This window comes from Aquila chrysaetos, chromosome 9, assembly GCF_900496995.4.
Source record: "Aquila chrysaetos chrysaetos chromosome 9, bAquChr1.4, whole genome shotgun sequence".
NCBI classification, from domain to species: Eukaryota; Metazoa; Chordata; class Aves; order Accipitriformes; family Accipitridae; genus Aquila; species Aquila chrysaetos.
In genome coordinates this window covers 23049618-23073986 of record NC_044012.1, presented here as the reverse complement: position 1 = coordinate 23073986, position 24369 = coordinate 23049618, and the positions used below count along the sequence as shown (strand labels likewise).

General features: G+C 44.9%; 2 protein-coding genes across 2 annotated transcripts; one reads left to right on the top strand and one right to left on the bottom strand.

Annotated features, from left to right (window-relative positions):
* Positions 1-565: 565 nt before the first annotated feature.
* CENPT (centromere protein T) lies at positions 566-21415 on the bottom strand. The gene is made up of 13 exons (XM_030025507.2): positions 20975-21415; positions 20226-20346; positions 19554-19647; positions 17379-17512; positions 15878-15911; positions 14558-14700; positions 13666-14094; positions 8789-8965; positions 7849-8052; positions 5652-5742; positions 3413-3577; positions 2824-2928; positions 566-981 (listed from the first exon to the last, which is right to left on the bottom strand). Exons 1-13 carry the CDS (start codon positions 21413-21415, stop codon positions 858-860), a joined length of 2262 nt encoding a protein of 753 aa, XP_029881367.1. The 3' UTR covers positions 566-857.
* Positions 21414-24369, top strand: THAP11 (THAP domain containing 11). The gene has a single exon (XM_030025508.2). It carries the CDS (start codon positions 21414-21416, stop codon positions 22161-22163), a length of 750 nt encoding a protein of 249 aa, XP_029881368.1. The 3' UTR covers positions 22164-24369.

Genomic DNA, 24369 nt, shown 5'->3' with positions numbered 1-24369 from the left:
AGCTTTGGCCAGCGGTGGGTCCATTTTGGAGCTGGCTGGAACTGGCTCTGTCCAACACAGGGGCCAAAGGCCACTCCTGCAGCCTTCCCCCCGTCCCACTACCAAAACCTTGCCAGGTAAACCCAGTACACACAATTAACTCCACCTGAATCAATCTCTCCCAGTCTACCTACCATGTGTGCACCAGAAAATTTCATGTCTGAAATGGACTTAAAATTATTGCTTGCTAATTCCCCGTGAGATTTGGTTATATATAGTCTATTTTCGCATTTCAATTTACATCAGTAACCAGCTGTGGTCATAGATGGACAATGATCTACTCTTGACACAGTAGACTAGGTTTGCAAAGGGGAACAAACCCCAAGTTTGAAAGCCCCTGCTTTAGAATAATACACAGCTGTAACAAGGATCTGCTGCTTTTTGGAAGGCAGTACACAACTTTTCTCCTTTGAGCAAACAACTAGTTAGTATGACGAGCATCGACCCAGCTCAATGTCTGTTAAGAACATTTTGAACACCACAATGCAGTAGCCTTTCAGCTCACTGGAATAAAGTAGCATTTGCATCACGCAGAATACATATTTTATTTATCAGAGCTGTACAAGTATTCAAAGGTAACGTAAAAAAATTCAGGTTCGTCAAATGTCTTGTAACAATAGTTGGTGAGATCCAGCAGGCTGGCCTGATAGCCACAGCACAGCCTGCGTCAGTTCAAGAGAATGTCAACTGTTTATTGCCCTATCAGTTCCTTGTGGGAAACCCGCACATGGAGCAGTTCCACAGAACAGCGTCCAGCCAGCCTCTGCGAGCAGACCGTCTTCCCACCCACAGGGGCCATTGCTGCCAGAGGGGCACATTCATTTGCAGGGGAACACTTTATTTCCACTCACAGCAACCGGAATCAGGAGCTTCCTGTACTCCAGAGGGAGGTAACGTTCTATCAGCACATGCAACGGCATCTTGTCTGTCACCAGCCCTTGTCTTTGTTCAAAAAGAAGAGAGTAGAAAAGAAACAGAGTTGTACTTTACCCAAGTATAAGCTCATTGCTTTTTAAACTCACAATCCACCTGCCACAGGATAAATTTTACCATTTAAAGACATACACAGAATGATGTAACAGAAGCAAATAGCTCGTTACCCAGGAGTTTTTTACATTCCCAATTCAGAGGTGGTTGGCATTTTCCAACTGTGTAGGGCATGTAGTTTTCTAGTACACCATTTAGCTGATTAGCCTGAAAAATCAGCATCTCCTTGTCTTGTAGAAAGGAAAAAAAGCAGCATTTATTTATGCTTTCCTTGTGAAAGGAACAGAAATACTGTTCTTATTCATGAACCAGCAACAACTCCTGATCCCTTTATGAGGCAGTGGAAAGGCGTAAAGACATCTACAAAAAGGTAAAACAACAAGAGCACGGAATCCTCAAATCTGGCCAACTAAACTGTCACACCTCTCAGCCTCTTCATACTGATTTTAGCACAAACCTCTCAGGTGGGAAAATTAAAATCTCTGGACCAGGACAACAACAGATTATTTTTTTTAAGCAGCAGCACCAGCTCCATCTACAGAGGCCCATGCAAAGCCTTTAATCAGACATGCCCTGCAAAATCCCTCAGATGACTTCAGCATCGCATCTGAAACTCTTCCAGTGGAGACGAGGAATAACAACTTGGCATAATGATAATGACTTTAAATGAGGAGCAATGGATTTGTTTCAGGCCCCACAGAGTTTTACAGAGGGCTCCCAAGCCAAGAACAAACCCCTTGTGTTTTGGTCACAGGACAAAATAAATTCAGGCATGAGATGGGGGAGCTGAAGGACCCCACAGGAAAGAGCAGCAGTGGAGAGGCTCCAAGAACAGTTCATCCAGGCTGCTGCCCAGCCTGACCCTCTACAGGGTATCCAAGTGGCAGCATGAAGGGGAACACAGTTGTTAGGAGAGGCCAGCCCCGGCCTGCCAGGCTGGAGACTCATTTTCCTGCTCTTGAGCGGAACTGTCAGTTTGAATCCAAAGTATCAGCTTTTGCAGGAGCAGGAACTACCTGAAAGAAGGTTTTGGCAAGGTGGGGGTCAGTCTCTCCTCCCAAGTAAGAAGTGATAGGGCAAGAGAATATGGCCTCAAGTTGTGCCGGGGAGGTTTAGATTGGATATTAGAAAAAATTTCTTCACCAAAAGGGTTATCAACCTTTGGAACAGGCTGCCCAGGGAAGTGGTTGAGTCACCATCCCTGGAGGTATTTAAAAGACCTGTAGATGTGGGGTGGACTTGGCAGTGTTAGGTTAATGGTTGGACTCGATGATCTTACAGGTCTTTTCCAACCTAAATGGTTCTATGATTCTATGATTTTGTTTGGAAGAGTAAGTCATCAAAACAGAGAGCAGGGCAGGTGAAAATGCTCACGCTATTTCAGTTGCAAGCACTTTTAGTAAAGAGATCGCTCAGGGACACAAACAGTGCAGCCCAGCCTCGCACTTACTGTTACTCTGCTTTTTCTGCTGACACCATTTCCCAACCATAACCGCTTCACCCTTGCACTCATCCCCCTCCTCTTGCTACTTGTTCCTCAGATGACTCCTTGCACCCCCAACCCCTCACTGCTTCCTTTTGGCCCTCCACCACCATCATCATGGAGTATAAAAACCCACATCCACGAATGCCCTCCTGGGACAGAAGACCAAGTGGCATCATGCAGAGTAAATCACAAGATACCACACTTCCTGTGGAAATACTTACTGCTAGTGCACACCCTGGCAACGACAGTCTTACTGGGCTATCAAAGCACTACCGAACACTACTACAGGTTAGTAATAACTCTCCCTTTACCTTCTCATGAGGACCTCCAGGTCAGCCATCTCCACTGTCTTCCTCCCTGCATGGTTGGTGTAAGCTTCCAGATCGCTGCTTAGCTGCTTGAAGTATCTCTCACAGCTAAAGGAGGATTGAGGAGCGAAATAAAATCAGGCTGTGGAGTGTGTGAACTTCTGTAGGGCAAGCTGCACTAGAACTGCTTGCCGTGCAGGTCACAGCCTGCCAGAGAAAACTGCAGGAGAAGAAACACTCCGCAGCCACCCAGCTCACAGAGAGTGCTAATGATATTAGTGTGCTGTTAGCTAGAGAAGATTGTGAATGGTGCAATTTGCACTGGCTGGGACAAAACCCAGAAGCTCCTGCAAGGCAGCGTTGGTCACGGATACCCTCACAGCAGCCAAAAGCACCTAGCACATTTCTGTCCTTGTTTTAACCAGACCTCCTGTGACTCTCCCCACAGCTGAATAGGGAGGGCTGTCAGCTTCCCAGCAGCACTCCTGACAGGTTTGTTATTTCAGGAGAGAAAAGAAAGGGAAAAAAAAAAAAACCCCAAAAAACAAACTAGAAAGAGTGGGAGGAGGAGGAACAGTTTGCTGTCACTTACCATTTTTCAACAATTTTGTATGCATCTCTGGCCACTGGCATTTTCACATAATGGCTAAATATCTTCTTTATCAAACTACTTGCTACTTCAGGCTTACTCGTTTTCCTCCGTGTCGCTCCCGAGCTCTTTGGAATTGGCTTGGCCCGCAGCGGTTGCAGGGGAGACCTTTGGGGGAAATTGAAAATTTGCACATCAAATGAACAAACATGGGGAGAGGCAGAGAACACATCAGGCTGAGTTTGGGCAAACCTTATGCTGAATTTAAAGTGGTACAAACTACCTCGAGCTCTTAATTCTTTCTCCCTCCCAATTCTTCAAAACCCTCATGCGCATGAAGTACAGTTTGCAAACAGTTCACATAACATTGTGACCTTGGGAGAAGCAATCCAGACGCAAGTTTCCCAAGATAAACATGCTAGCATAACAGATAGTCAGCAAACTATAGTTCCCTCCAATACATAAATGCAGTTTTCACTGCATCCCTGTAGTATTCACCCTCCAGGAGCGCACAAAGTTTGATGCATCCACAGGTCACCTCTGTATCTGCAGACAGGAGTCCGGTCTGCAGGGTATACTTTTACACTATTACAAATATTTTGTTTAGTGGTTTTTTTTGTGGGGTTTGGGGTTTTTTTGTTTGGTTGATTCTTTTTGGTGGGTTGGTTTTTGTTTTGTTTTTTTCTTAAACATGACTATAAGTCCCAAAGGAAATTACGACTGTTTTCCATTCTAAAAAGGAAAAATTGTAACATGAAAAAGGGAAGGGAAATCTCTAGATTCACTCAGTAGACAAGTGGAAAACAACAAAAAAAACCCCTGGAATCTCAGACTAACACATGCAAAATCCACAGAGGGAGTGCATGTATCATTTGATTCGCTCACCAACCCCCGTGCATGTTTTTCTGTCAGAACCTCAGAGGCAGGTGGAAGAGATCAGCCCCAGAGATGAAGTATGGGTAGCAGTGAGACAAAAACCAGTCATTATTTAAGTCATCATGGTTACTGTTTCTGTGCCTCAGCTTACCCATTTGTGAATGATTATATATGAACGTTTGGTTCACAGGATCAGGGCAAAATTCAAGTTCAGTGACTGCATTAGACATTGGTGTTTCTAAATGAAAAGTACTATGGTTCTAATCTGGTATAGTTGATCACAGTAGAATTGTACCAGTATAAAGAGATTATTTTATAGCAGAATGTCTTAACCATGGCTCTCACATGGTTATTGCTCCACTACGTAACCTAGAGTATTCCTCAGGCTTTTAACCTGAGCATCGCTATCTCAGGAAACAAGCAGGCCCACTCAGGGTCAGACTGCATTACGTAAAGTGCAAACAAACCATGCATTTTCTGTGCAACAACTTCCCGTAATCGAGGCTCTGAACCTGTAATTATGGTCAGCTGTTATCTCAGCACAGCTTGAAAGCAAATCTGCATTCATTCAGTTCTACTTCAGCAGAGTATCAAAGACTCCTTTTTCTATTTTATAAATATATTTTACTATTCATGATTACAGCGATCATCCAGCACCTTCTGTAAGCATCACTCACCTTTGTTCACAGCAGGAAAGGGCACAAGAACTTGGTTTGATTGTTTATTGCTTCAATAAACAAAAATCTAGAGTCATGGGCTAGAAAATTCCTCCTGTTCCCTAGGACCCACTGTTACTGGTTCTGATGAAGCATATGGCTTCACCAAATTTCTAGTTAAGAGGGTGAAAAATGTTAATTTATTTGGAGTAATGCAGAGGACAGGTTCACTTTCTGCCTCTAGGCAAGCTTTATTTTATACTCAGCATGTGGCAACTGCATACAGCTTTAGGCTTCTAAAGTCAATACAAATACATCATTTTATGCGATTAATGTAACGTAATCTGCAATCTCTTCTGCAAGGGCCTCTGCATCCCATACTGAAGTCTATGGCTCCAGGGTAGCTTACCAGTTGAAAAACTCCTAGGAAAAGGTTTTGGCCTTCAGCACAAGAAAATATTACAAGAACATTCATTGGAAAGACTTGAGACATTGGACCTGTTCTGGGAGAGTGCTGACATTCACTTGATAGAACTCTATTCAATTACTAAAGCAGTGAATGAACTAGAGACTTCAGGACTCCTCCCTCCCTGCTACAGCTGATAAAACACAAAACAATTGACAAAGCTGGGCTTGGCGCTCTCCCCCTAGCACTAACACCCCCCAGACACACTTCTACCAGGCCACTGCTGAAGGTGGCTTATACTTACTTGGGAGAAGCAGGTTTTACAGGACGCGGAGTTGACAGCAGTGGCTTGTAGGCTGCAGCACGGACAAACGTGGGTGTCTTCATGGAAACCTCTAGGGAAAAAAAAGTATTTGAGGAACTGAACTCTATTTTCAGAGCTCCCGCAGCAAGCAGTGCTGCAGCAGCAGACAGAAGCCCAGCCAGCTTTCTACACATCTGGTCCAGTGCCACACTGCCTGCACTCAGGCTGTGGCTCCATGGCACCCTGAACCAGCACGACTGCTGTCTGCTGCAGTTCCACCCACCCCACCTCCTGCCACACAAGCTGGCGGCTTCCCTCCCACCCAGGCCCAGCCCATCAGCCCCCGTGCTGGACCAGCACACCAGGGAGGGTGTAGGAACACATATCGGGGCCAGGCTGCAGGGGCTGATGGCTGGGTCAACTTAGGCTGCCAAGAAGCTGCAGCCTCTTTTCCCAGAGAGAACTTCAGAGTCTGCAAGCTACCTCGCTGCCACCCTGCTAAATCAGTGGCAAATTTTCCTGAACACAGGGACGAGCAGAGCAACAAAATCACATTACAAGGGTCAGTTTGTAGGCATCTCCCATATTTACAGGTTTTCATAAATTCCCTCCAACTAAGGCTCAGGTTATAGTCAGTACCTCACCTCTTCTTTGCTGTGAACCACCCATATTAGTTTCCTCCAAGTCTAATCTGCATCCTCTCACTTCACTCTTAAACTTCTTTACTTCTTAAAAAGTGAGAGCAGGAAAGAAAACAATGTTAACAGAAATGAAATACTGAGTAGCTTCCGGTCTAGAAGAGGAGCGAGTGGTCTTGGAGGTTTTCTTGCCTGACAGTTTCCCTTGAAAGCTGAGTGCAGCCCAAGAATCCAGCATATCTGGCAATGTTGTCAACTTCACAACCCTCCCTAAAAGCTAGGACACCTGCCCTGTTATAGAAGACAAGCCCAGCTACTAGAGGGCTGAGGGCTCAGGTACTACTGAGAGTAGTACAACTCAGAGGGTCAGGAGTATCTCAGAGAAAGCAGGACCAGGTGAACTACCATGGTTCCTCGCATTAGCTTCTTCTGAAGAAATATTTCTGTGGGCTGGAGGGACAGGGAGCAGGATGCAGGAGAAGACACTAGTTATGCTGAGGTTTCCGAGGTCAGTTTTATGACAAGTGCGCATAATTTCTCATCTTTTCTTCCCCTCCTTGTCCAACGAGACCTGTAAGATGCCACTTTTACTGTTCCACCCTATCAGCAGAGATCTCTTCATCAAGATCTCTCCATCTCTTCATACAGCTGTGTTAAAGATAACCATGTTGACACACAATTGTAGATGTCCTAAGAACACCTACAGCTTTTCTTGTGGCAAAAGTGGACCAGTTCAACTGTCTATGTGCCTTCCACGCTGCACAAATACATACAGGCATTGACACTCTCATTACAGCTGTATTTCCCCACAATGCCTCAAATCCTGGCAATGAGATTCTTTTAGTTCAGTTTTTTATTTCAGGGTGTATTGTACTTTCAAAGACTTTAAGATCAGTCCCAAAAGACACCACTAAAACACACTCTGGGCATTCTCAAATGTGGCCTTGATCAAAGAGAACTCAGTCTGATGTGTATGTTCTTCCAAAGGGCACAAGCACTCTTGAGGCAACAGAGCAGACTGATGTAGTGTCTGAAGAACTGTTTAGAAACAGACACTTCCTCTCAGCTTTCTGGAAAGCCAGCCTACTCTTTTGGTTAACTGGAAAGGAAATCTGTAACTACATGTACAAAATATGGGGTTCTAAATCAGGTTTCAAGCCTGGAGTCACATAAATGGCTGTGGAAACAGCAGTTCAGTGCTAAGACATTAAAAAGTCAGCAGGAAGGTAGGAGTCAGGAAGGAAGGAAGAATGAAATGGAGGATATCCCTATGTCACTATATAAAACCACTCTGCACTCAGTTTTGTCTATTTGTGCACTTCCATTACCTTCACCTCAAAAAGTACAAGATGATCTAGGTCCCTGAAGCACCTGATAAGCCAGTAACAATCTGGCCCTAGGAATAGCAGCCAACAGCTTCCCCTGGACTATCCAATTGACTAAACAGTTAAATCACATTATTAACCTACGTTGTTCCTCAATCTATCGAGAGGTAACAGAAAAAAATTTCTCCAACTGCCTCCTGCTACTGCTGCAACAGTACCTTCACCTTTTCTTACCATCACTCTCAGGGTCTTCAGTTTCATTCACAGTAGGCTCTTCTTCTGGACCATCCAATTCTACTGTGATAACCTGGTCTTCTAGTTCATCTGCTTGTTCAACAGCTTCCTTTAATGGCCCCATCCCAGATTTTTCAGAGGAGGAAAAAGCATGAGAATGCCTGCCCAGACTTCCAGCTCCAACACCTTTGGCAATCTCACGTTCTAGATTTCCAAAGCAGGAAAAATACATCACTGAAACAAGTATCATAGCCAAAATTTCAAAGCACTCATAAAAATGAAACCCAGCTTTCCATTCCTAATGACGTTGCCACCTATTATATTCCTATCTTCAAGGATTAGGGTGTCAATACACTAAGTTAGATAAGCTAAAGCACTGATGAATCTTCAACTTTTCCCTCTGCTTCCTCTAGGTCTGCAGAGGTCAAACAGAAAAAATAGCACCTGGTAATGTGGAGAAGCCCATGAGATTTGAGTGAAATTTTTATCTGAGCTCCTTTTAAATTAACTTCCTTTAATAACAACTTTTATCTCAAAAGAAGTCTAACCAAAGCCTTAGTGCAGCATGTTGAACACAGAAGACCCAGCAATTCAGGAAAAGTAACTTAGAAGATCCTGATTTGCCAACACACTCAGAAGGTCTCCAAGTTTTATCAATCTTTGCCTGATTCTAGAACTCCCACTAGTAAATTTTAACTAAGCTTTCCACAATTATATATTTCTAAGCAGTATTGCCAATATAATTTTGTTTTCCATTTGAACAGAATGCAGTCTTTCAGCTTAAAATGCCAAAATTAGTTTGATATTTTCCCAGCATTTAGCCCAGATTCCAGAATGCAAAGAGAGTTAACAAGTCTCTCGCCCAGCACTGATGCCAATAATGCAGCTTGAGAGGTCTCTGGCATTAGAGATAGTTGTCAGTATTAGAGGTTGTCCTCACCAGCTTTGGGAGAGCCTTGGTGTTCAACACTGCCTTCTGCTATTCCCTCTTCTTCCGAAGGGGCCATTTCTGTTTCAACTCTGGCATCCTCTACTGTAGTTATCTGCAATTCTGCTTTTTTGGTCAGTTTCTTCTCCAAATGTTCAGAATATCCAGCACTTGCACGATGCTCTGCAGCTAAAATAGGAAATTCTATCAACAATTTTACCTACAAAAAACCCCCAATCAACAACCAGCATACAGTTTAACAACCACTAAAATTTACTCATAAGTAAACTCAGCAATAGCCATAAGCTATAAATAAGGGAAGCAGATGCAGCTCCCATCCAAAAGTTTACATCTAAGAAATGCACAACTTTTCCTGTGTTTGCTCTACAGCCACCTAATTAGGGTGCACATCAGATCCCAATGAAGGAATTTTACCTATCAGTAAGCAGAGCTCCTCAAGATCTGCCATCTCTACGTCTGTTCTCACTTTTGGTGATTGTGTGAAAGAAAAATTTCTTTTCCTTTAAGTCTAACAACACATGGAGTTTGTACTCAGCTTCTCCTCCCCATTTTCTCAGTTTTTCTGAAGAAACAATTTTGCAAGAGATACATTGCATTATAAAGAGGAGAGCGCCTAGCAGTGGTTTTAACCATCCCGGACAAGCCTCTAGCAGGCAGGATGAGGAGAAATAAATGGACACATGATTTGCATGCCTTTAAAAACTTCAGCTACTTAAGTAGCTACTGAAGTACCAAAGAGTACTTAAGTACTCCTTTTCCCTATATACTACATCTATAGTCCCCATGCCTGTTACCCCGTGGCTCAATTCCAGCAGAAACCCACACAGGTAATTATTTGGAGAAATCTTACTGGGAACTCTCATAGTATTATCACTTGCTGAAGGGTTTCGAAATCTTGGCTGAGCGCAGAAGCAGAAGCTGTAAAAGTGGATTTTCACCATCCTCTCCAGTGACTGGGAGTTTTCACACTCAAAAGTACAAGTGTCAAGGCCTTGGGACCCCTAAGCCCCAGTGAAGGGAACAAGGAAATTTGGCCAAAGGTGGTACAAAAATCAGTAATACCAATCCCACTAACCAGAACACTGGACTCCCTACACCAATGCAGGGCAAAATCTTGCCTAAAGTTAAGTGAAATATTAACTAGCTTTGTGGGGAGAAGACAAAAGCTCAGCTCTACACTAAGACTGCATAAGGCAGACAGGCACCAGTGAGTCTCCCCCACTACTGGATCCCTGCTGGGATACAGTACTTTAACATTGGAGTACCAGATGCTATTGACACATTCAAGTCTTAATTTTTACTGAATTTTTCACCTGTTGCTAGTAGCAATACCTCCTGTAGTTTGGTATAACCTGCTAGCTGTTAGTGCAAGTTGCTCCTCTCTAGTTGCTGCACTGACAGATCAGGGAGCTGTTTGTTTCAATTTGTTTGCTGAATCATCTCCTCCATGCTGCTCAAGGCCTTCCTTTTTAAACTCCTTACATTTCACTCCCATTGTCTTTTTTCCAGGCTGAGCAGTCCTTATCTTCAGTCATTCAACGCACAGAAACAGTTCCATATATTTGATTATCGTTAACAGTAAACCTGGTTTTCTCTGCACCTTCTCTAGTTCTGTTAAATCTATTTAGAGATGGAGAGGTTAGAACTGCACGCAGTATTCAAAAAGTGAGCATGACAATCATTTCCATAGTGACACAGTGACATTTTGTCATTTCTTCCTTTCATAATAACTTTTACATGTTATTTGCTTTTCTGACCATCCCCCAAACTTTGAGCTGTTATTCACAGAACTGTAACAATTCTGAGGTGACTTTCATCAGTCTCAAGAGAAACATCCCATTTAAATTTCACACTCCACAGGCACACCCAAGTAAAACTGTAACAGGACAAAAGAATCATGGAAGATTACAGGATGCCAACCTTACACAACTGTAAATTTAGAGGTGCAGAATATCTGCTACCTTAATGAACTACTCTAAAAGAACTGTTTAAAACAGAAGGCTATATCATCATGATAAAAAGGCAACATAACTAATTTTGGTGATACGTCTGGTATGTGCAAGCAATTACTTATGGGCACTGCAAGTATTCAGTTTAAAATTCTAATAACAAAACTGTTGGTGCTATAGACTGTGCAGTTTCCATACCACCAAAAGGTAATTCATATGAAACTTCAGACGTAATTAAGCCTAGGGAAAGCTAAACCTGCATGACAATGGTATTCTCTCATTTCCAGACACTGTCAAAGGAACAATGGGAAAGACTTTAAAAGGATCCTAAACTGGAGTCTGGAAAATGAAATACAAGAAAACACAGGAATTTGTGTCCACATATACCCAAAGCTTTATGTAATGACTGGATAACACCTGCCACCCTCAGCATCTGCGCAGAGTTTTACTGTCTTATTCTAAGGCAAAAGGATTTCAGATATAACTGAGAATGTGCTTGTGAAAGCAGGCAACTTGCATGACTTGCTGTCTTCCAGGAACAAGGAGGTATGAAAGCCCAACCTCTTAGTGACATCTTATTACTTAAGGGAGGGCAACCTTCAAGCCCTTGTCTTATAGAGAAAAAGATGCTGGTTGGTACTGGAGAAAGATAACAGCCAACATGGCTTAAATAAATATAGTAAAGCATTAAAAGAGTGATTAGCCAGATATATTCCTTGCCAAGAGGGAGCTATTCATCTTTCCTATGGGAAGATGAGCAGTACTATGGACGTACCAAAAAATATGAACCTTTATTCCATTTGCAGTCACTGTGAACAAAGCAAATACTGACAAGAAAGCACATGAGCAAGTCACAGCTTACTTTTAGAAAGCTTGTCTGGAAATGCTCACAGTATCTCCTATATGACTTGAATTATCTCTAGCATCTACTGCAAAATAAAGTCTTATTTTACTCTGCAAGTCACCTGAAAAACTCTTGGTTTTAATCAAAGTACTCCATTCCCATGCAACACTGCAAGCACTTCTTACCCTCTCTGAAAATCTCTTCCTGTTCCACTTTGTTCACAGTATCAGTCATCTGCTTTTTCTGTATCACATACATCTAGGTCTTCAACTACATGGGGGACAACTTCTCTCAAAGACATGCTGAAATATCTCTTAGGCTTTAGATTGACTGGGGATCCCAAACATTTACTTGGACTTCTGGATGGCAAAGACGAGCTCCATCTATTAACAGCTAGAAATTGAGAGCATTAACGTGCTCCCATTATCTTTATAAATTTCCTTTTAGCTTTCCTGGTAAGTAAAATACCAACCAAGCAGAGAGAGGAATACACACAAGAAAATGCTCTTCCTTTACTTGAAACAGTTTAGGGAGTTCATATTGTATCTTAGGAACCAGTTGGAAAAGTCCTTTCAACTATTTTTCAGTTCACACTGAGGAGCAACATTGACATCAGCTACCTTTGGCAAAAGAGCAGAACTACATAACCATTAACTTTTGACATCAATGCCTTACAAACTCCAGCATCTTTAAGATATGCTCTCACTCCCCCCCTCTTCCTCTCATTTGATCCAGTCCTCTATTCCATGTCCTCCACACTATTCTCCACATTATCTATCCATTTGTCCTAACAGTGCCTACCATTGGACTCTTCAGAGCAACTAACCTTTTTCTGTTGATCTCTTTCCTTGTCCTTTGAAAACAACTTTTCCCAGCAAGCTTGCCACAGACAACCCTTCAGAAGCAGAGTATGGTGCAAGAGCCCACCCCACATTAATTAATTTCTAAACTTTCCAGGGCAAGAACTCTTCCTGGCCTGAGCAGTACTGACTACTACAATCATTCTTTAAATACTGTCTCTGTGGCCTTTTTGACAACGGATCTTAAAAAAAACTAAATGAAAAAAAAACAATAGCTGTCCGTACTTCATGGAAAGCATAGGGTGTTTTGATTGAAGAACTGCACAAAGCCATTTACTGCAGCAGATCCTGTCCTGGCTAGCTGCCTCAGGGTCACTAAGCAGAAAATTTTAGGGTTACAACTGAGCCTTGGGGCCTCGTCAACACAGTATGAGGAAAATGTGCTCCCATTTACACAGCCAGGACAAGGTATTTACAGGGAAATTGCAGAAGAGAGATACTGGACACCAGGGAAAAACTGGCAAGTTGATAGGACTGGCAAAGCATTGGTACAGAGCGACCAGGGAGGTGACTACCTCTGTCCAAGTGATATTTAAGGCCCTAGAGACAGCAAAGCGTTTGGCTGTGACATATAAATGAGCTTACCAGGGTAAAGGTCTAGACTAGTAACCTCCTGACACTCCTTCTAACTCTGTCTGCTGCTCCTACACATTATCTCCTTAGCTCCCCATATTTGTGACCAATTTACAGTGTCCACTTCTGGGCTCCCCAGTACAAAAGAGAGATGGACATACTGGAGACAGTCCAGCAAATGGCCACCAGGACAGTTAAGGGATTGCAGCATCCCTCCTAGGACGAAAGGCTGAAAGAGCTGGGACTGTTCAGCCTGGAGAAGAGAAGGCTCGGGGGGATCTCATCAATATATGCAAGTATCTGAAGGGAGTGTGTAAAGCAGATGGAGCCAGCCTCTTTCCAGTGGTGCCCCCTGCCAGGACAGGAGGCAATGGGCACAGACAGGAACACAGGAGGCTCTGCCTGAACACCAGGAAACACTTTTTCACTGTAAGGGTGACTCAGCACTGGAACAGGTTGCTCTCTATCCTTGGAGAAATGTAAAAGCTGCCCGGACATGGTCCTGGGCAACCTGCTCTAGGTGGCCCTGCTTGAGCAGGGGGGCTGGAGAAGATGGCCTCCAGAGGTCCCTTCCTACCTCAGCCATTCTGTGATTTCAGGTAATACCTGCTAAGCCCCAAGTCCTAACCCAAGAGTACTCACTGCCAGCCACCACCTCTTCCAAAACAGAAAGCTGTTCCATTGGGTTACTCTGCTGGGAATGATCTTGCTTATCTTCTTGCTGGTTTGCAGGTGTTTTTGGAGATACATGAGTCATTCTGTCAACATGCTCATGATCAAGGATTAAGTCCGCAGAGTATCTTCGGGTCCCTCCCTCATTTGTGCCCACACTGGATACCAGGCCCACCAGCCTTGCTTCCTCTTGAGCTGCATCAGAAATCTTGCTTGTCTGTGCTGAAGTTTTTGAATCTGATAGCTGTGGTTCAAGAGCAGAAAGCTTATTGTGGCTCTGTTCATCAAACTGAGGCTGAACAAAGAGCTCTGTGTTACTCAGCATGATTTCCGCATCACTTGCCAGCATGGCTGTTGGAATCCCAGATGCTGTTTCTGAGTCCACAAGATAGTTCTGTGCTGTTTAGAAAGTTTTAAAACAAGTTTTATGTGAAAAACTGTTCAAGGTCATAGGGACACCCATTTATTACCAGGACTTGCATAATTCAAAATTTAAGTCATTCAACCAAATTTTATTTATCCTCCACAGATCAAACACTGAAACTGCATCACCACACTTCAGTGTCCCTAACTTTCTCTACCAAACCACCTCCAGTACCCACAGTTATGAACACGATCCCAAACGATTCCTGTGGTATAAATCACCAAACTGGGTGGAGCACATACTTAAGTGCATAGAATCAAAGCAACTACAGATGCAGAGTCTCATTCTAATCTTGCCTCCCAAATTACACTGGATTTCTGTGAACGTGCTGGTAGCCTTTAAATCGTAAAATACAGACCACACTTCAGTAACTGCTTCTAAAAGCCACCTTATATAAGGCCCTCCCTCCCAAAACAGAAGTAACAACACAAAAGAAACCTTTTCTTTTCAGCATGTTCTGTTCCACTCCACCTTCAAAAGCTTCCATGTCAATAGCTTTGCGATTTTTTGGCCTCCGGAGCAAGCCTCTCTTTTCAACAGTGTCTGGTGGGATCAAGGAACCAAGAGACAGGCGAAGAGATCTGTAAAAAGAGAAGGGAAGAAACAATTTTCCAAAGTTACACACTCCCCTTTTACCCTCAGATTACAGACATGGTGCCACTAGCCGTGAGACATTTCACAAATCCCTTAGCTAGGAGGAATTTCCCCCAAAAAACCTTGAAGATTACATGCCAGTCTACTTTAAACAAATAGTTTAATTTTATGGTATCACCTAACATCAGGATATGTATCAGAGAGATCAGGAAACAGACTGTTTTACAGCCTCCTACCTCACAAGGGCTGGAACAATGTATCTGACAGAAGGTTCTGGCATTTTAAAAATTTTAAATAAAAAAAAAGGGAAAACAAATGTTTGAGAGTAAAGATGTCCTCTAGATGACAGCAGGATGGTAGGAGGACTTCAAGTCTAAGAAGCTGCTCAGTATCAGTATTCACAGCAAAGTACAGCTACCAACACACTGTAACTTTTTTGAGATGGGAACTAAGATAGCAACATGCAAAGCATGGGAAAAGATGTATCTCACTGCACATATTTTGCATCCTAAAGAGACTGGCCATGCTCAGCTACCTCCTGTCCCTCTCTCTAGGCAGCACAATCAAAAAGGTTCAGAGGATTCAAAGATAGGAAGTACAGAATGCAGCCCTATGAATCACCTTGCATGGGACCACAGGCAAGGGCTGCAGTGAGAAGGGTGAAATAAATTGCTAACCATGGCTAGGATCATTAGCAAAGTACAGGGGCAACACAGGAAAATGAGTTCTTTGACTTGCTAAAAAGCTTTTAAAGTCCAGGAGAGTTGGACTATAGACTGCATAGATGCAACTGATGCGATGAATCAATTAACAGGCAATCATAATATTCTAAGGTATATTGTGTACTGATTTATTGTTGGAAACATGAGAATGAAAGGAAAAAAGGAATGATCCTAATAAGTAAAAAGAGAAACAATAGTAGCAATACAAGCTAGACCAACCTGGGCATACAGTGCAGAGCCACAATTTCTGAAAATCACAAGGTATGTACTAGAACACCTTCAAATTCTGTCACCAGAGTAGGGAGATGATTGTGTTAGTACTAACATAGGTCTTTATCATGAACCCAGGTATCTGTACTGTTCATCACAACTACAGAGGTGATGAATCAAGGCAGCTATAGTTAGGAGAGCCAGAAGTTAAGACATTTTAATTTAAACTCACCGAGCCAAAGCAGTGCTGTCCAACATTGACTGAGCTAGAAAAAGTTGGTGACACATTAGTTAAGAAATTGCACTAGCTGAGAAATTACCGCCTACACAACAGGCTACAGGAACACCCCAATGGATCTTCCTCTTTCTAGAGCCAGTTATGCTACAATCCTCAAAAGTTACATTTTGGTGAGAACAGAATTAGATGACAGGTTCATTTTACAATTTCTTGTCTGCGTTTCAGAACTGCATATTAGAATTCTAATAAGCAATTTCTGAAAGGGTAATAAAACAATTATTTCAAAGAAAATTTAACGTGGCACATGTCCTCATACTCAATATTAATCTTACCACATTAATAGCAAGATACTAGGCTAGTGCCTCAGTCACAGCCCTTCAGCAACCTAAACTAAACATTAAAGCATCTGGAAGCTTTAGAAGTACAGATAACTACTCCACACGTTGTTGGTGAAAGTATAACTCAAACCTGTTCTACTCACAAAGCCCCCAAAATCCAAAAGCAGGTCTGGAGAGCAGTGACATAATCATGCTCATACTAGAAAATACTAGAGCATGCCCGCTCTGCTTTTATAGAGCTGCCCACATCTTATCAGAACATGTTCAGACCAGGTATCAGGCTAAAGAAAGACAAGTCAATTTTTTTGACCACGGGGTGGTCAAAACACGTTTTGAGTCAGGGTGGGATTCAGCTCCAGATTAAAATATCCAAACACAGGTGTCTGTTCCCATTATAGTCAAGCACAATTAATCAAATGCAGGTGTCTACTTTAGGGTAAGCTCAAAACCCTCCATACTCCACTGACTAGATCTCCCCTAAACTTTAGGAGGATTTCAGTTTCCTAGTGTGCATGCAGACACAGAGCATCTGTAATTCAGAGCTGAGGTACTGTTGTCTGTAATTCAGAGCTGAATCTCACCCTTGAATTCTACTCCAGTTGCTACTGCCAATAGGATATGTAAACAAAGGTGAGGTGTTTTATCTGCCTCTGTTAAACTCCAAATAAAATCGAAGTTATGTTTACCAAATTTGCAAATTTATGTTTAAAGGGAAGACTTACTCCAATATAAAACATTATTTCTTTTATAAAACTATAAGACCCTTTTTTCTCAAACAAGAACTTTATAATCTACTTGATGTAATTGCAATGAAAAGCATGCAGCTTGTTGCATTTTCAAGTTTCTGGAATTGAGGGGAAGACAGGGATTGCTTCCTTCAGAGGCACTTCAAAACTCAAAGAGCACCAAGTTGGAAAATAGTCAAGTTATATACAGTCAGGGCAGAGCCCATAACTTGGCTCAAAAAGGCTTATTGTAAATTTGATAGGAGGGGCTTTTACCTTCTCCCCTATCCCCTTTGTGCAAGATACTGCAATCTTGCTTCCAAATGTACCACTGCCCAGCTGAGAAGTCACTAAGAACGAAACTGCAGCAGATGATGATCAGCTGACAGCAAACACAGTGCTGAACACCGTAATTTTCAACTGCGGCCTTACCTTGGTTCTGGGGAAGTCGTTTGTCTGCTGCTCTCTCAAATTCAGAAATGCTGAGTTTCTTTCTCTTCTTAGTCATATGGAACGTGGCAATAGATGTCTCCTCAGGAACAAGGTCTGGCAGTTGCATTTCCACCCTACCAATACAAACCAAGCCTTTAACAAAGGATAACATTATCACTTGGCTACCCTAGAAAGGTCCCTCTAACATCACTGAAAAGCAAATTAAAATTATTTGTCCTTTCTGCAGCAGAAGTAAGGAACTAATGGGCGATTAGGTCAGCAAATGAGGGAACATGTCATTCCCTCCTACTAAATCAAAGTAAACTTCACAAAGAGAATCAAAACTTGAGTATATATTCAAAACAACAGGGCTGAGAAAGGTCAGACTAGAGTAAAAGCTTGGACTTCCAACAAGCTCCATAGCTCTCTCCTCCTGACAGCACACAGGAGCAATTAGGTTTGTCAACCATTACAGCATAAATGAAAAAACCATCATCATGAAACAACATTAGGTATCACAAAGCTCACTGGTGCGTGGAATTGACACGTAACGTCACAGTCAAGCACTGGATCAGGATCAGAAAGTATGTTTCTGAGTTGTTTTCCCCCTGTACTGGGAAGTTCCAAGAATCCCCTCTCATGAAGGTCAATTCAGGCAGCGAGTTGCTGCCAGCACTCCACACCATGTCCTGCAGTACTAGAGCAGAGCATCCCTCCGGCAGCCAAGGGCCCACATTCAGCAGATGTATCCTTCCGTATCCTTTGCTGCAACAAATGTGGCTTCAATATAGCAAGAAAGGTAAGGTGATCATGTTTACAGGTCTTTTCCCCCTACAAAATACATTCTCTACCACCCAGAAATGTAGCTAAATTTAATTTCTTATTATGAGCCTAATGTAAGCCTAAGCATTAGAATTAACTGGCTTGTAACAGGGAAGAAATGTAAAGCAGTAGGGAAAAAAAGATTTCTCATTTTTTTGCATCTATCCTGGAACGTGCTATTACAACTAGGGAAAGCAGTGCCTTCCCAAATTCAGGAAAGTTCACGTCAACTAAAGGAAGGTTGTGAGGAAGGATTTAAAACAAAAAGTCTATACCTGTTTCAGTTCAAGAACTAACTAACATGGAACATAAAACCCTGCAAATGTCCAACCACCTTGTCTTTTTGCTTAAGAAAGGCTGATGAGAAGCACATTCAAAGATATTCAAGAGCTACAACAAGCAAAATCAAGAAGGAACTAAAATAATACTGCTCATCTTTCTTGAATTTAAAAAAAAAAGTGGTTACACTTACAGAAAACTCAGATGTTTCCTCCTCTATTAAAAAATCAGAAAGATAGAAGTTTGCTTAATATTTTACATGACCTGTTTAAGGTTGCTTATGGTCAATGCAAAAAGTTTAGCTATAAAGACAAAAGTAATCACATTATTTAGAACAATCTATTTTGCAGTAAGCAAGAACACGCACAAGTGTTGTGACAAAACTGGCTAAAGCAAATTAAGACCTACCACCACTACTGGCTTTCTTCTATTTCATAACAAAGTGGAAGTAAATGAACCACACTTCAGCCTCTCCAATTCAGTCAGGCCTATTAACTTAAAATATTAACGGAAGCTAAACATGAATAAAAGTGGCTGAGCCTCAGGCAAACCTCACCTCCAAACCACTCTACAGGAAGGAAGTTACCTGTAGCAGCCCAAAACGAGGGCAGCCAAGGAGCAGTAATACCGTAAAAAGCTACAGCAGCCTGCATTCTGAATACAAGACACAGCAGTAACTCATTACGCCCCCAGCATCATCAGCACACGGCCTGTAGCCTTGGGGAGATCCAAGAACTTCTATTTTAGTGTCTGTCAGACAACTACGAAAAGTAGGCTTCCATCACAAGCCTTATTGTAACCAGCACTTCCACTGCAAAGAGATACTAAAAATCTGCATTTAAGAAGCAGGACTAAGCACAAACATGCAGCATTTACTATTCAGTCCCTCAGTCCCAGTGACTCCTATGCAACTTTTGAAGCTGGAGAGGTATTTCTGAAAATCCAACCTGACAGAATGCAATTCTGATCACTGAAACAGAAGTAAGAGAAATCCTACTCCCCAATGCCATCACAGGAACTGCAGCTATACCTGGTAGTGTAAAAAATAAAAGTAAAAATTAAAATATCACTTACATGCTGGACACCCTCTTAGATGGGAGTTCTGGTGGAGCTTCTTCTGTTTCTTCATGTTTAGATATCTGAGGTGCTAGAGGTGAAACTTGTGGTTCTGCCAAAAAACCCAAAACATTTCCTTTCCAACATTCAATCCAGCAAGAATGCCAAAATGCAGCAGAGCATCAAATCTATACTACATTCTGTAAATGACATATATCAATGGTTTAAAATAAAGACCTAGTGAAAAATATTTGGGTTCTACTCCTGGGAAGGCTGCCACATACAGCGACAAAGCCAACAGTGACAAATGGCAGCATGGGGGTTCCATGTACTGCAGCAGAGCTGAGCTGAAGTCTGCAACAGCGCATGCCTCTATAATTAACACACGATGTTACAGCTAAAGGCAGCACAAAGATTACACGCTTGCTCACCAGCATAAGAACACCGAGTGAAGAGAATATGATTTCATCAATCCAAAACCTGATCTTTGAGACAGAGTTGTATCACATGACCTTGTTCAGCTGTCACAGCAGTGATTCCTCTTTTACATAAATCACTCAATACAATGGTCTGCATTTCTGTTCCGCATAACAGGATAAGAATAATAGACTACAGAAGAACACCTCCTGTTCTCAACTCCACCAAAGCACTGTCCTTCTGTTCTCTGTTTTCCTGAAAAAAGATACTTACGGGTCTGGATGATTCTCTTGAGCATAATCCGTGGCGTGTCATTGTCAAGATCAGGGAACACAGTCGGTCTCTGCTTCACCAAGGTGCTTCTGCCAGAATTTGTCCCTGAATCGGATACAGTCTAAAGAGAGAAATCAGAGACATGCAATTATAAAACTGTATTTTCATCATTAAAGATGAATCTTAGCATCAAAAGCATTCATCATCTGTCTTCTAATAAAAAGCTAAGCTAGCCAACGTGAAACATTTTCCAAATTCCCAAAAAGAAATCATGCGCATTTGCTTTTCAACAACGCTGGCGCTTCATTTTTGGGCGGAAGACAATTCACAACGCCACATCGAGGTGGGTTTCAATGCACAGCTCTCATCGTGGGCAACAGCCTGAGGGACTTGAAAGCACGGCCCGCGGCCCTTTGTCCCTCAGAGCCCTCACCTAAAACAACCCAAAAAGGGGAAACAGAAGAAAAACATAGAGGTAGAAGGCTGTGCCAGCCCCGGCTATTCGGTGAGCACAAAATTCATGAGTTTCGGCCCATTTTTCCCCTTTAAAGGCGAACAAGGGCAAGGGAGCGTGCTTTGCCCCCCGGTTCCTACTCCAAGGGCCTCGCTTCTCCCTCACACCGAGCAGGTACGGGCGGGCAGCGCCCGGCGATCCCCGCGGGACGGCTGGTCCCGTCAGCAACGCGACCTTCCCCTTCCCCCCCCCCCGCACACCCCGCGGCGGGGCCGGCCGGACCCCATTCCGCCACCTTCACAGCGGCCCGCGTTGGGTAGCGGCCGCTACGCCTGGCCCCGCGGCGGACCCGCGGCCAGCTGTCGGCCATGACGGAGTAACGGCCCCGCCGCCTTCCCGCCCAGCCGCCTCTCGCGAGACCGCCGCGCGGCGCCCCACGGGAGCGGGGGGCGGAGCATGCCGAGGGCGGGGCGCGGGGGGTGGTGGCCGCAGTCGGCGGGGGCGGGGGCGCAGCGCAGTGTGGGGCGGGTAGTTCCGGCGCGGCGCCGCCGCCGCGGTGCATTGTGGTCCGCGTAGTTCCGGTGCGGCCGCGACGGGCGGCGTTGGCGGGCGGCGAGAGGCCGCCGTTGGCCTTGTGGGATCTGTAGTTCGGCGGGACTCCCCCGCGCCCGCTCTCCCCGCCGCCGGGGCCGCCCAGGGGTACCCCCCCCCCCTCCCCGGGAGGTCGCCCCGCCATGCCGGGCTTCACCTGCTGCGTGCCGGGCTGCTACAACAACTCGCACCGCGACAAGGCGCTGCACTTCTACACCTTCCCCAAGGACGAGGAGCTGCGGCGCCTCTGGCTGAAGAACGTCTCCCGGGCGGGCGTCAGCGGCTGCTTCAGCACCTTCCAGCCCACCACGGGCCACCGCGTCTGCAGCGAGCACTTCCAGGGCGGTCGCAAGTCCTACCTGGTGCGGGTCCCTACCATCTTCCCGCTCCGCGGCGTCAACGAGCGCAAGGCGCAGCGGGCCGCCCGCCGCCCCCGCCCCGCCGCCGCCGCCGCCTCCGCCGCCGCCGCCTCCGCCGCCGCCTCCGCCGCCGCGCAGGGCCCCGGTGCCGCCGCCGCCGCCGAGGCCCCGGCAGGGGGCGCGGCCGAGGACGTGAAGCCCATCGACCTGACGGTGCAGGTGGAGCTCGGGGCTGGGGCGCCCGCTGGGCCCGGCCCCGGCAGGCTACCGGCGGCGGGGGAGGAGGGCCCGGTGGAGGGCGGCCCCCCGGACCACTCGTACTCGCTGTCGTCGGGCACCACGTCGGAGGAGCTGCTGAGGAAGCTGAACGAGCAGCGCGACATCATCGCGCTGCTGGAGGTGAAGATGAAGGAGATGAAGGGCAGCATCCGCCGCCTGCGCCTGGCCGAGGCCCAGCTCCGTGAGGAGATCCGCGAGAAGGACCGGCTGCTCCACGCTGCCAGCGCCGGGACCCGCAAGCGTCACGGCCTCTGAGGCCGGGGCCCGGCCCGGGGCGGGGGGGGGGGCCCGGCCCGGGGCTCTCCACCCCGGCGCCTCCGCCACCCTCAGTGAGGTTCCCGGACAGAGCGGAGACAGGACGGGCTGCGGCCCCACAGCCCCTCCTCGGCTTTCGCTGCCCGGTCCCTCCCGCCCCCGCCGAAGCAGCCCCCGGCCCCGGGCAAGCCCGCGCCATTGGATTCCCCCGCCTAGACGGGCGGCCGCTCTCAACCCACTGCCGAGCCCCGTTATCGATCCAGCGTTACCCCAGAGCTAGCACTGCGGGCGCCTGCCGGCGTCCCATCTACGCCGGGCCCATCCGCACCCTCCCTATGCCGGCAGCGGCGGAAAGCACTTCTTGCAGTGTAGATGGGACCCGTGTCACCACGAAGTGGACGTAGGGTATCAGTTTTCAGCAAATAAACTCGCCGTGTGTTAAGTGAGGTAGCAGCAACACTACCCCCTGGAGAAGGCGTGCCTGAAAGCGTGGGTGGCACTGTACCCTTCATAGGAACGAACAACGATGTCGTGTGTGGCCTTGCTTAGCAGAGGCACGAGGAAAGCTTTAGAAACCCTCTCAGGGTGATGTGTTTCTTCAGTAAATTACTGATGCCATAAAAGACTGCTGTTTCTAGCGTGAAAGAATCCCCAGATTAAAGAGTGCTCTTGTACTATGTAGTTTCTGCTTTCTCCGCAGTACATACGTATTTGTTACAGATGTCTCGATGCTCTCAACACTAGTAAGGATTACGATCTGGTACAAAGAACCCGGTGGCATTTGACGGCTGTAGTTTATCTCATTGGCTTAAGAACTCCCTCTAATGAAACGGAGCCTTTGTAACACATCGGCATTTAAATCCTTGGCTTTCGTTCAGAGAACTGGGAAGAGACAGAAGCGAAGTGAGTTTATCTATCTGCAGTGGTTGCAAACCCTTGCTGTCTAATCCTAAACTAGTTGGCATGACTAATAATCTGTACATTAGGCAAGACCTTACTGAAACGTGCTTGCGTGTTCTAAACCGAGATTTAAGAGTATTGTAACAAAACTATGTGGAATGATTGTGTAGTTTCTGTTTCTAGCCAGCATTAGTCCCCTCGCTTTCAGCAACAGGAAACCAAATCAACGTTGGCTAGAAGGAGGGTGGAGTGAGGGTAGCAAGGCTTGAATGTGTACTTCTAGGTTAGCCGGTGGAATAGATACCTCAGCGCTGAGGAGGACAAGGAGGGTATCTGGTGCACCTGCATAGCTCTATGGCGATGCGTACTTAGGGGGTACGGCTTCGATAGCGATGGATGTTGGAAACAAAAGGCAGTTCACCACAGTGTGCCCATAATTACATCCGAGGGAGGAATACCCACGTGTTTTCTGGGTCTGTGAGATCTTCCTCCTGTAATCAGAGTGCGTTACACTCGGTAGATCGGGATGTCAGTTTTACCAAGTTTTATAGAAGTATTTTCTAAATGTAAAAAGTATCTTTAGTTTGAAAACATTGTAATCTTTGTAACACTGGCTAACTTAGCTTTACAACTGTCTGTTTCAATACTCTGTATGACCAAACAAAGGGGCACAGTGGGATTTGGTAGCTGGAGGTTTATCTATTGATCATGTAGCCCGTTCAGCTAAAGGCATTGGTTGTCACAGCCTGCTATGTGATGCATGGGTCATTTTTCTATTAACGTGTGTACTGAGTTGGATGGTCGACCATAAGGATACTACAGGTCTATTCATGTACTAAGTATTTCCCATTATTTCATTTTAATTTATTTTCTCCAATCTGATATGTAGCTCTTAACTTCAGCTCCGTGGTATGCTGATTTTCCTGCGAGTCAAGTAAGCAGCGATTTTTTTGTTTGGTTGGTTTGGTTTTGGTTTTGTTTTTTTTTTTTTTTTTGTAGGGAAAGCAGACACCTGCTACACCATCTGATTTAACATATGTAATTGGTCCAGCAGATCTATATGCTCCCATCAAGATAATAGGCAGCACAACGTCTCTCCTTACAAACGAGACTGGTTGTGTGTCCTAGCTTCTTGAGAACGTGCGTGTCGTAACAGTCGTGGTATTTTTTCTACCATTGGAATGCACTTCAGGATGTTCAGCCATTTGGCCTGCTGGACTGGTTAACTGCTGGACTCTTCGACTTCTCCAGGTTACACTGAGGTGCTAACATGCTTAATTTTAATAAAGTATATTTTGTTTTGTTA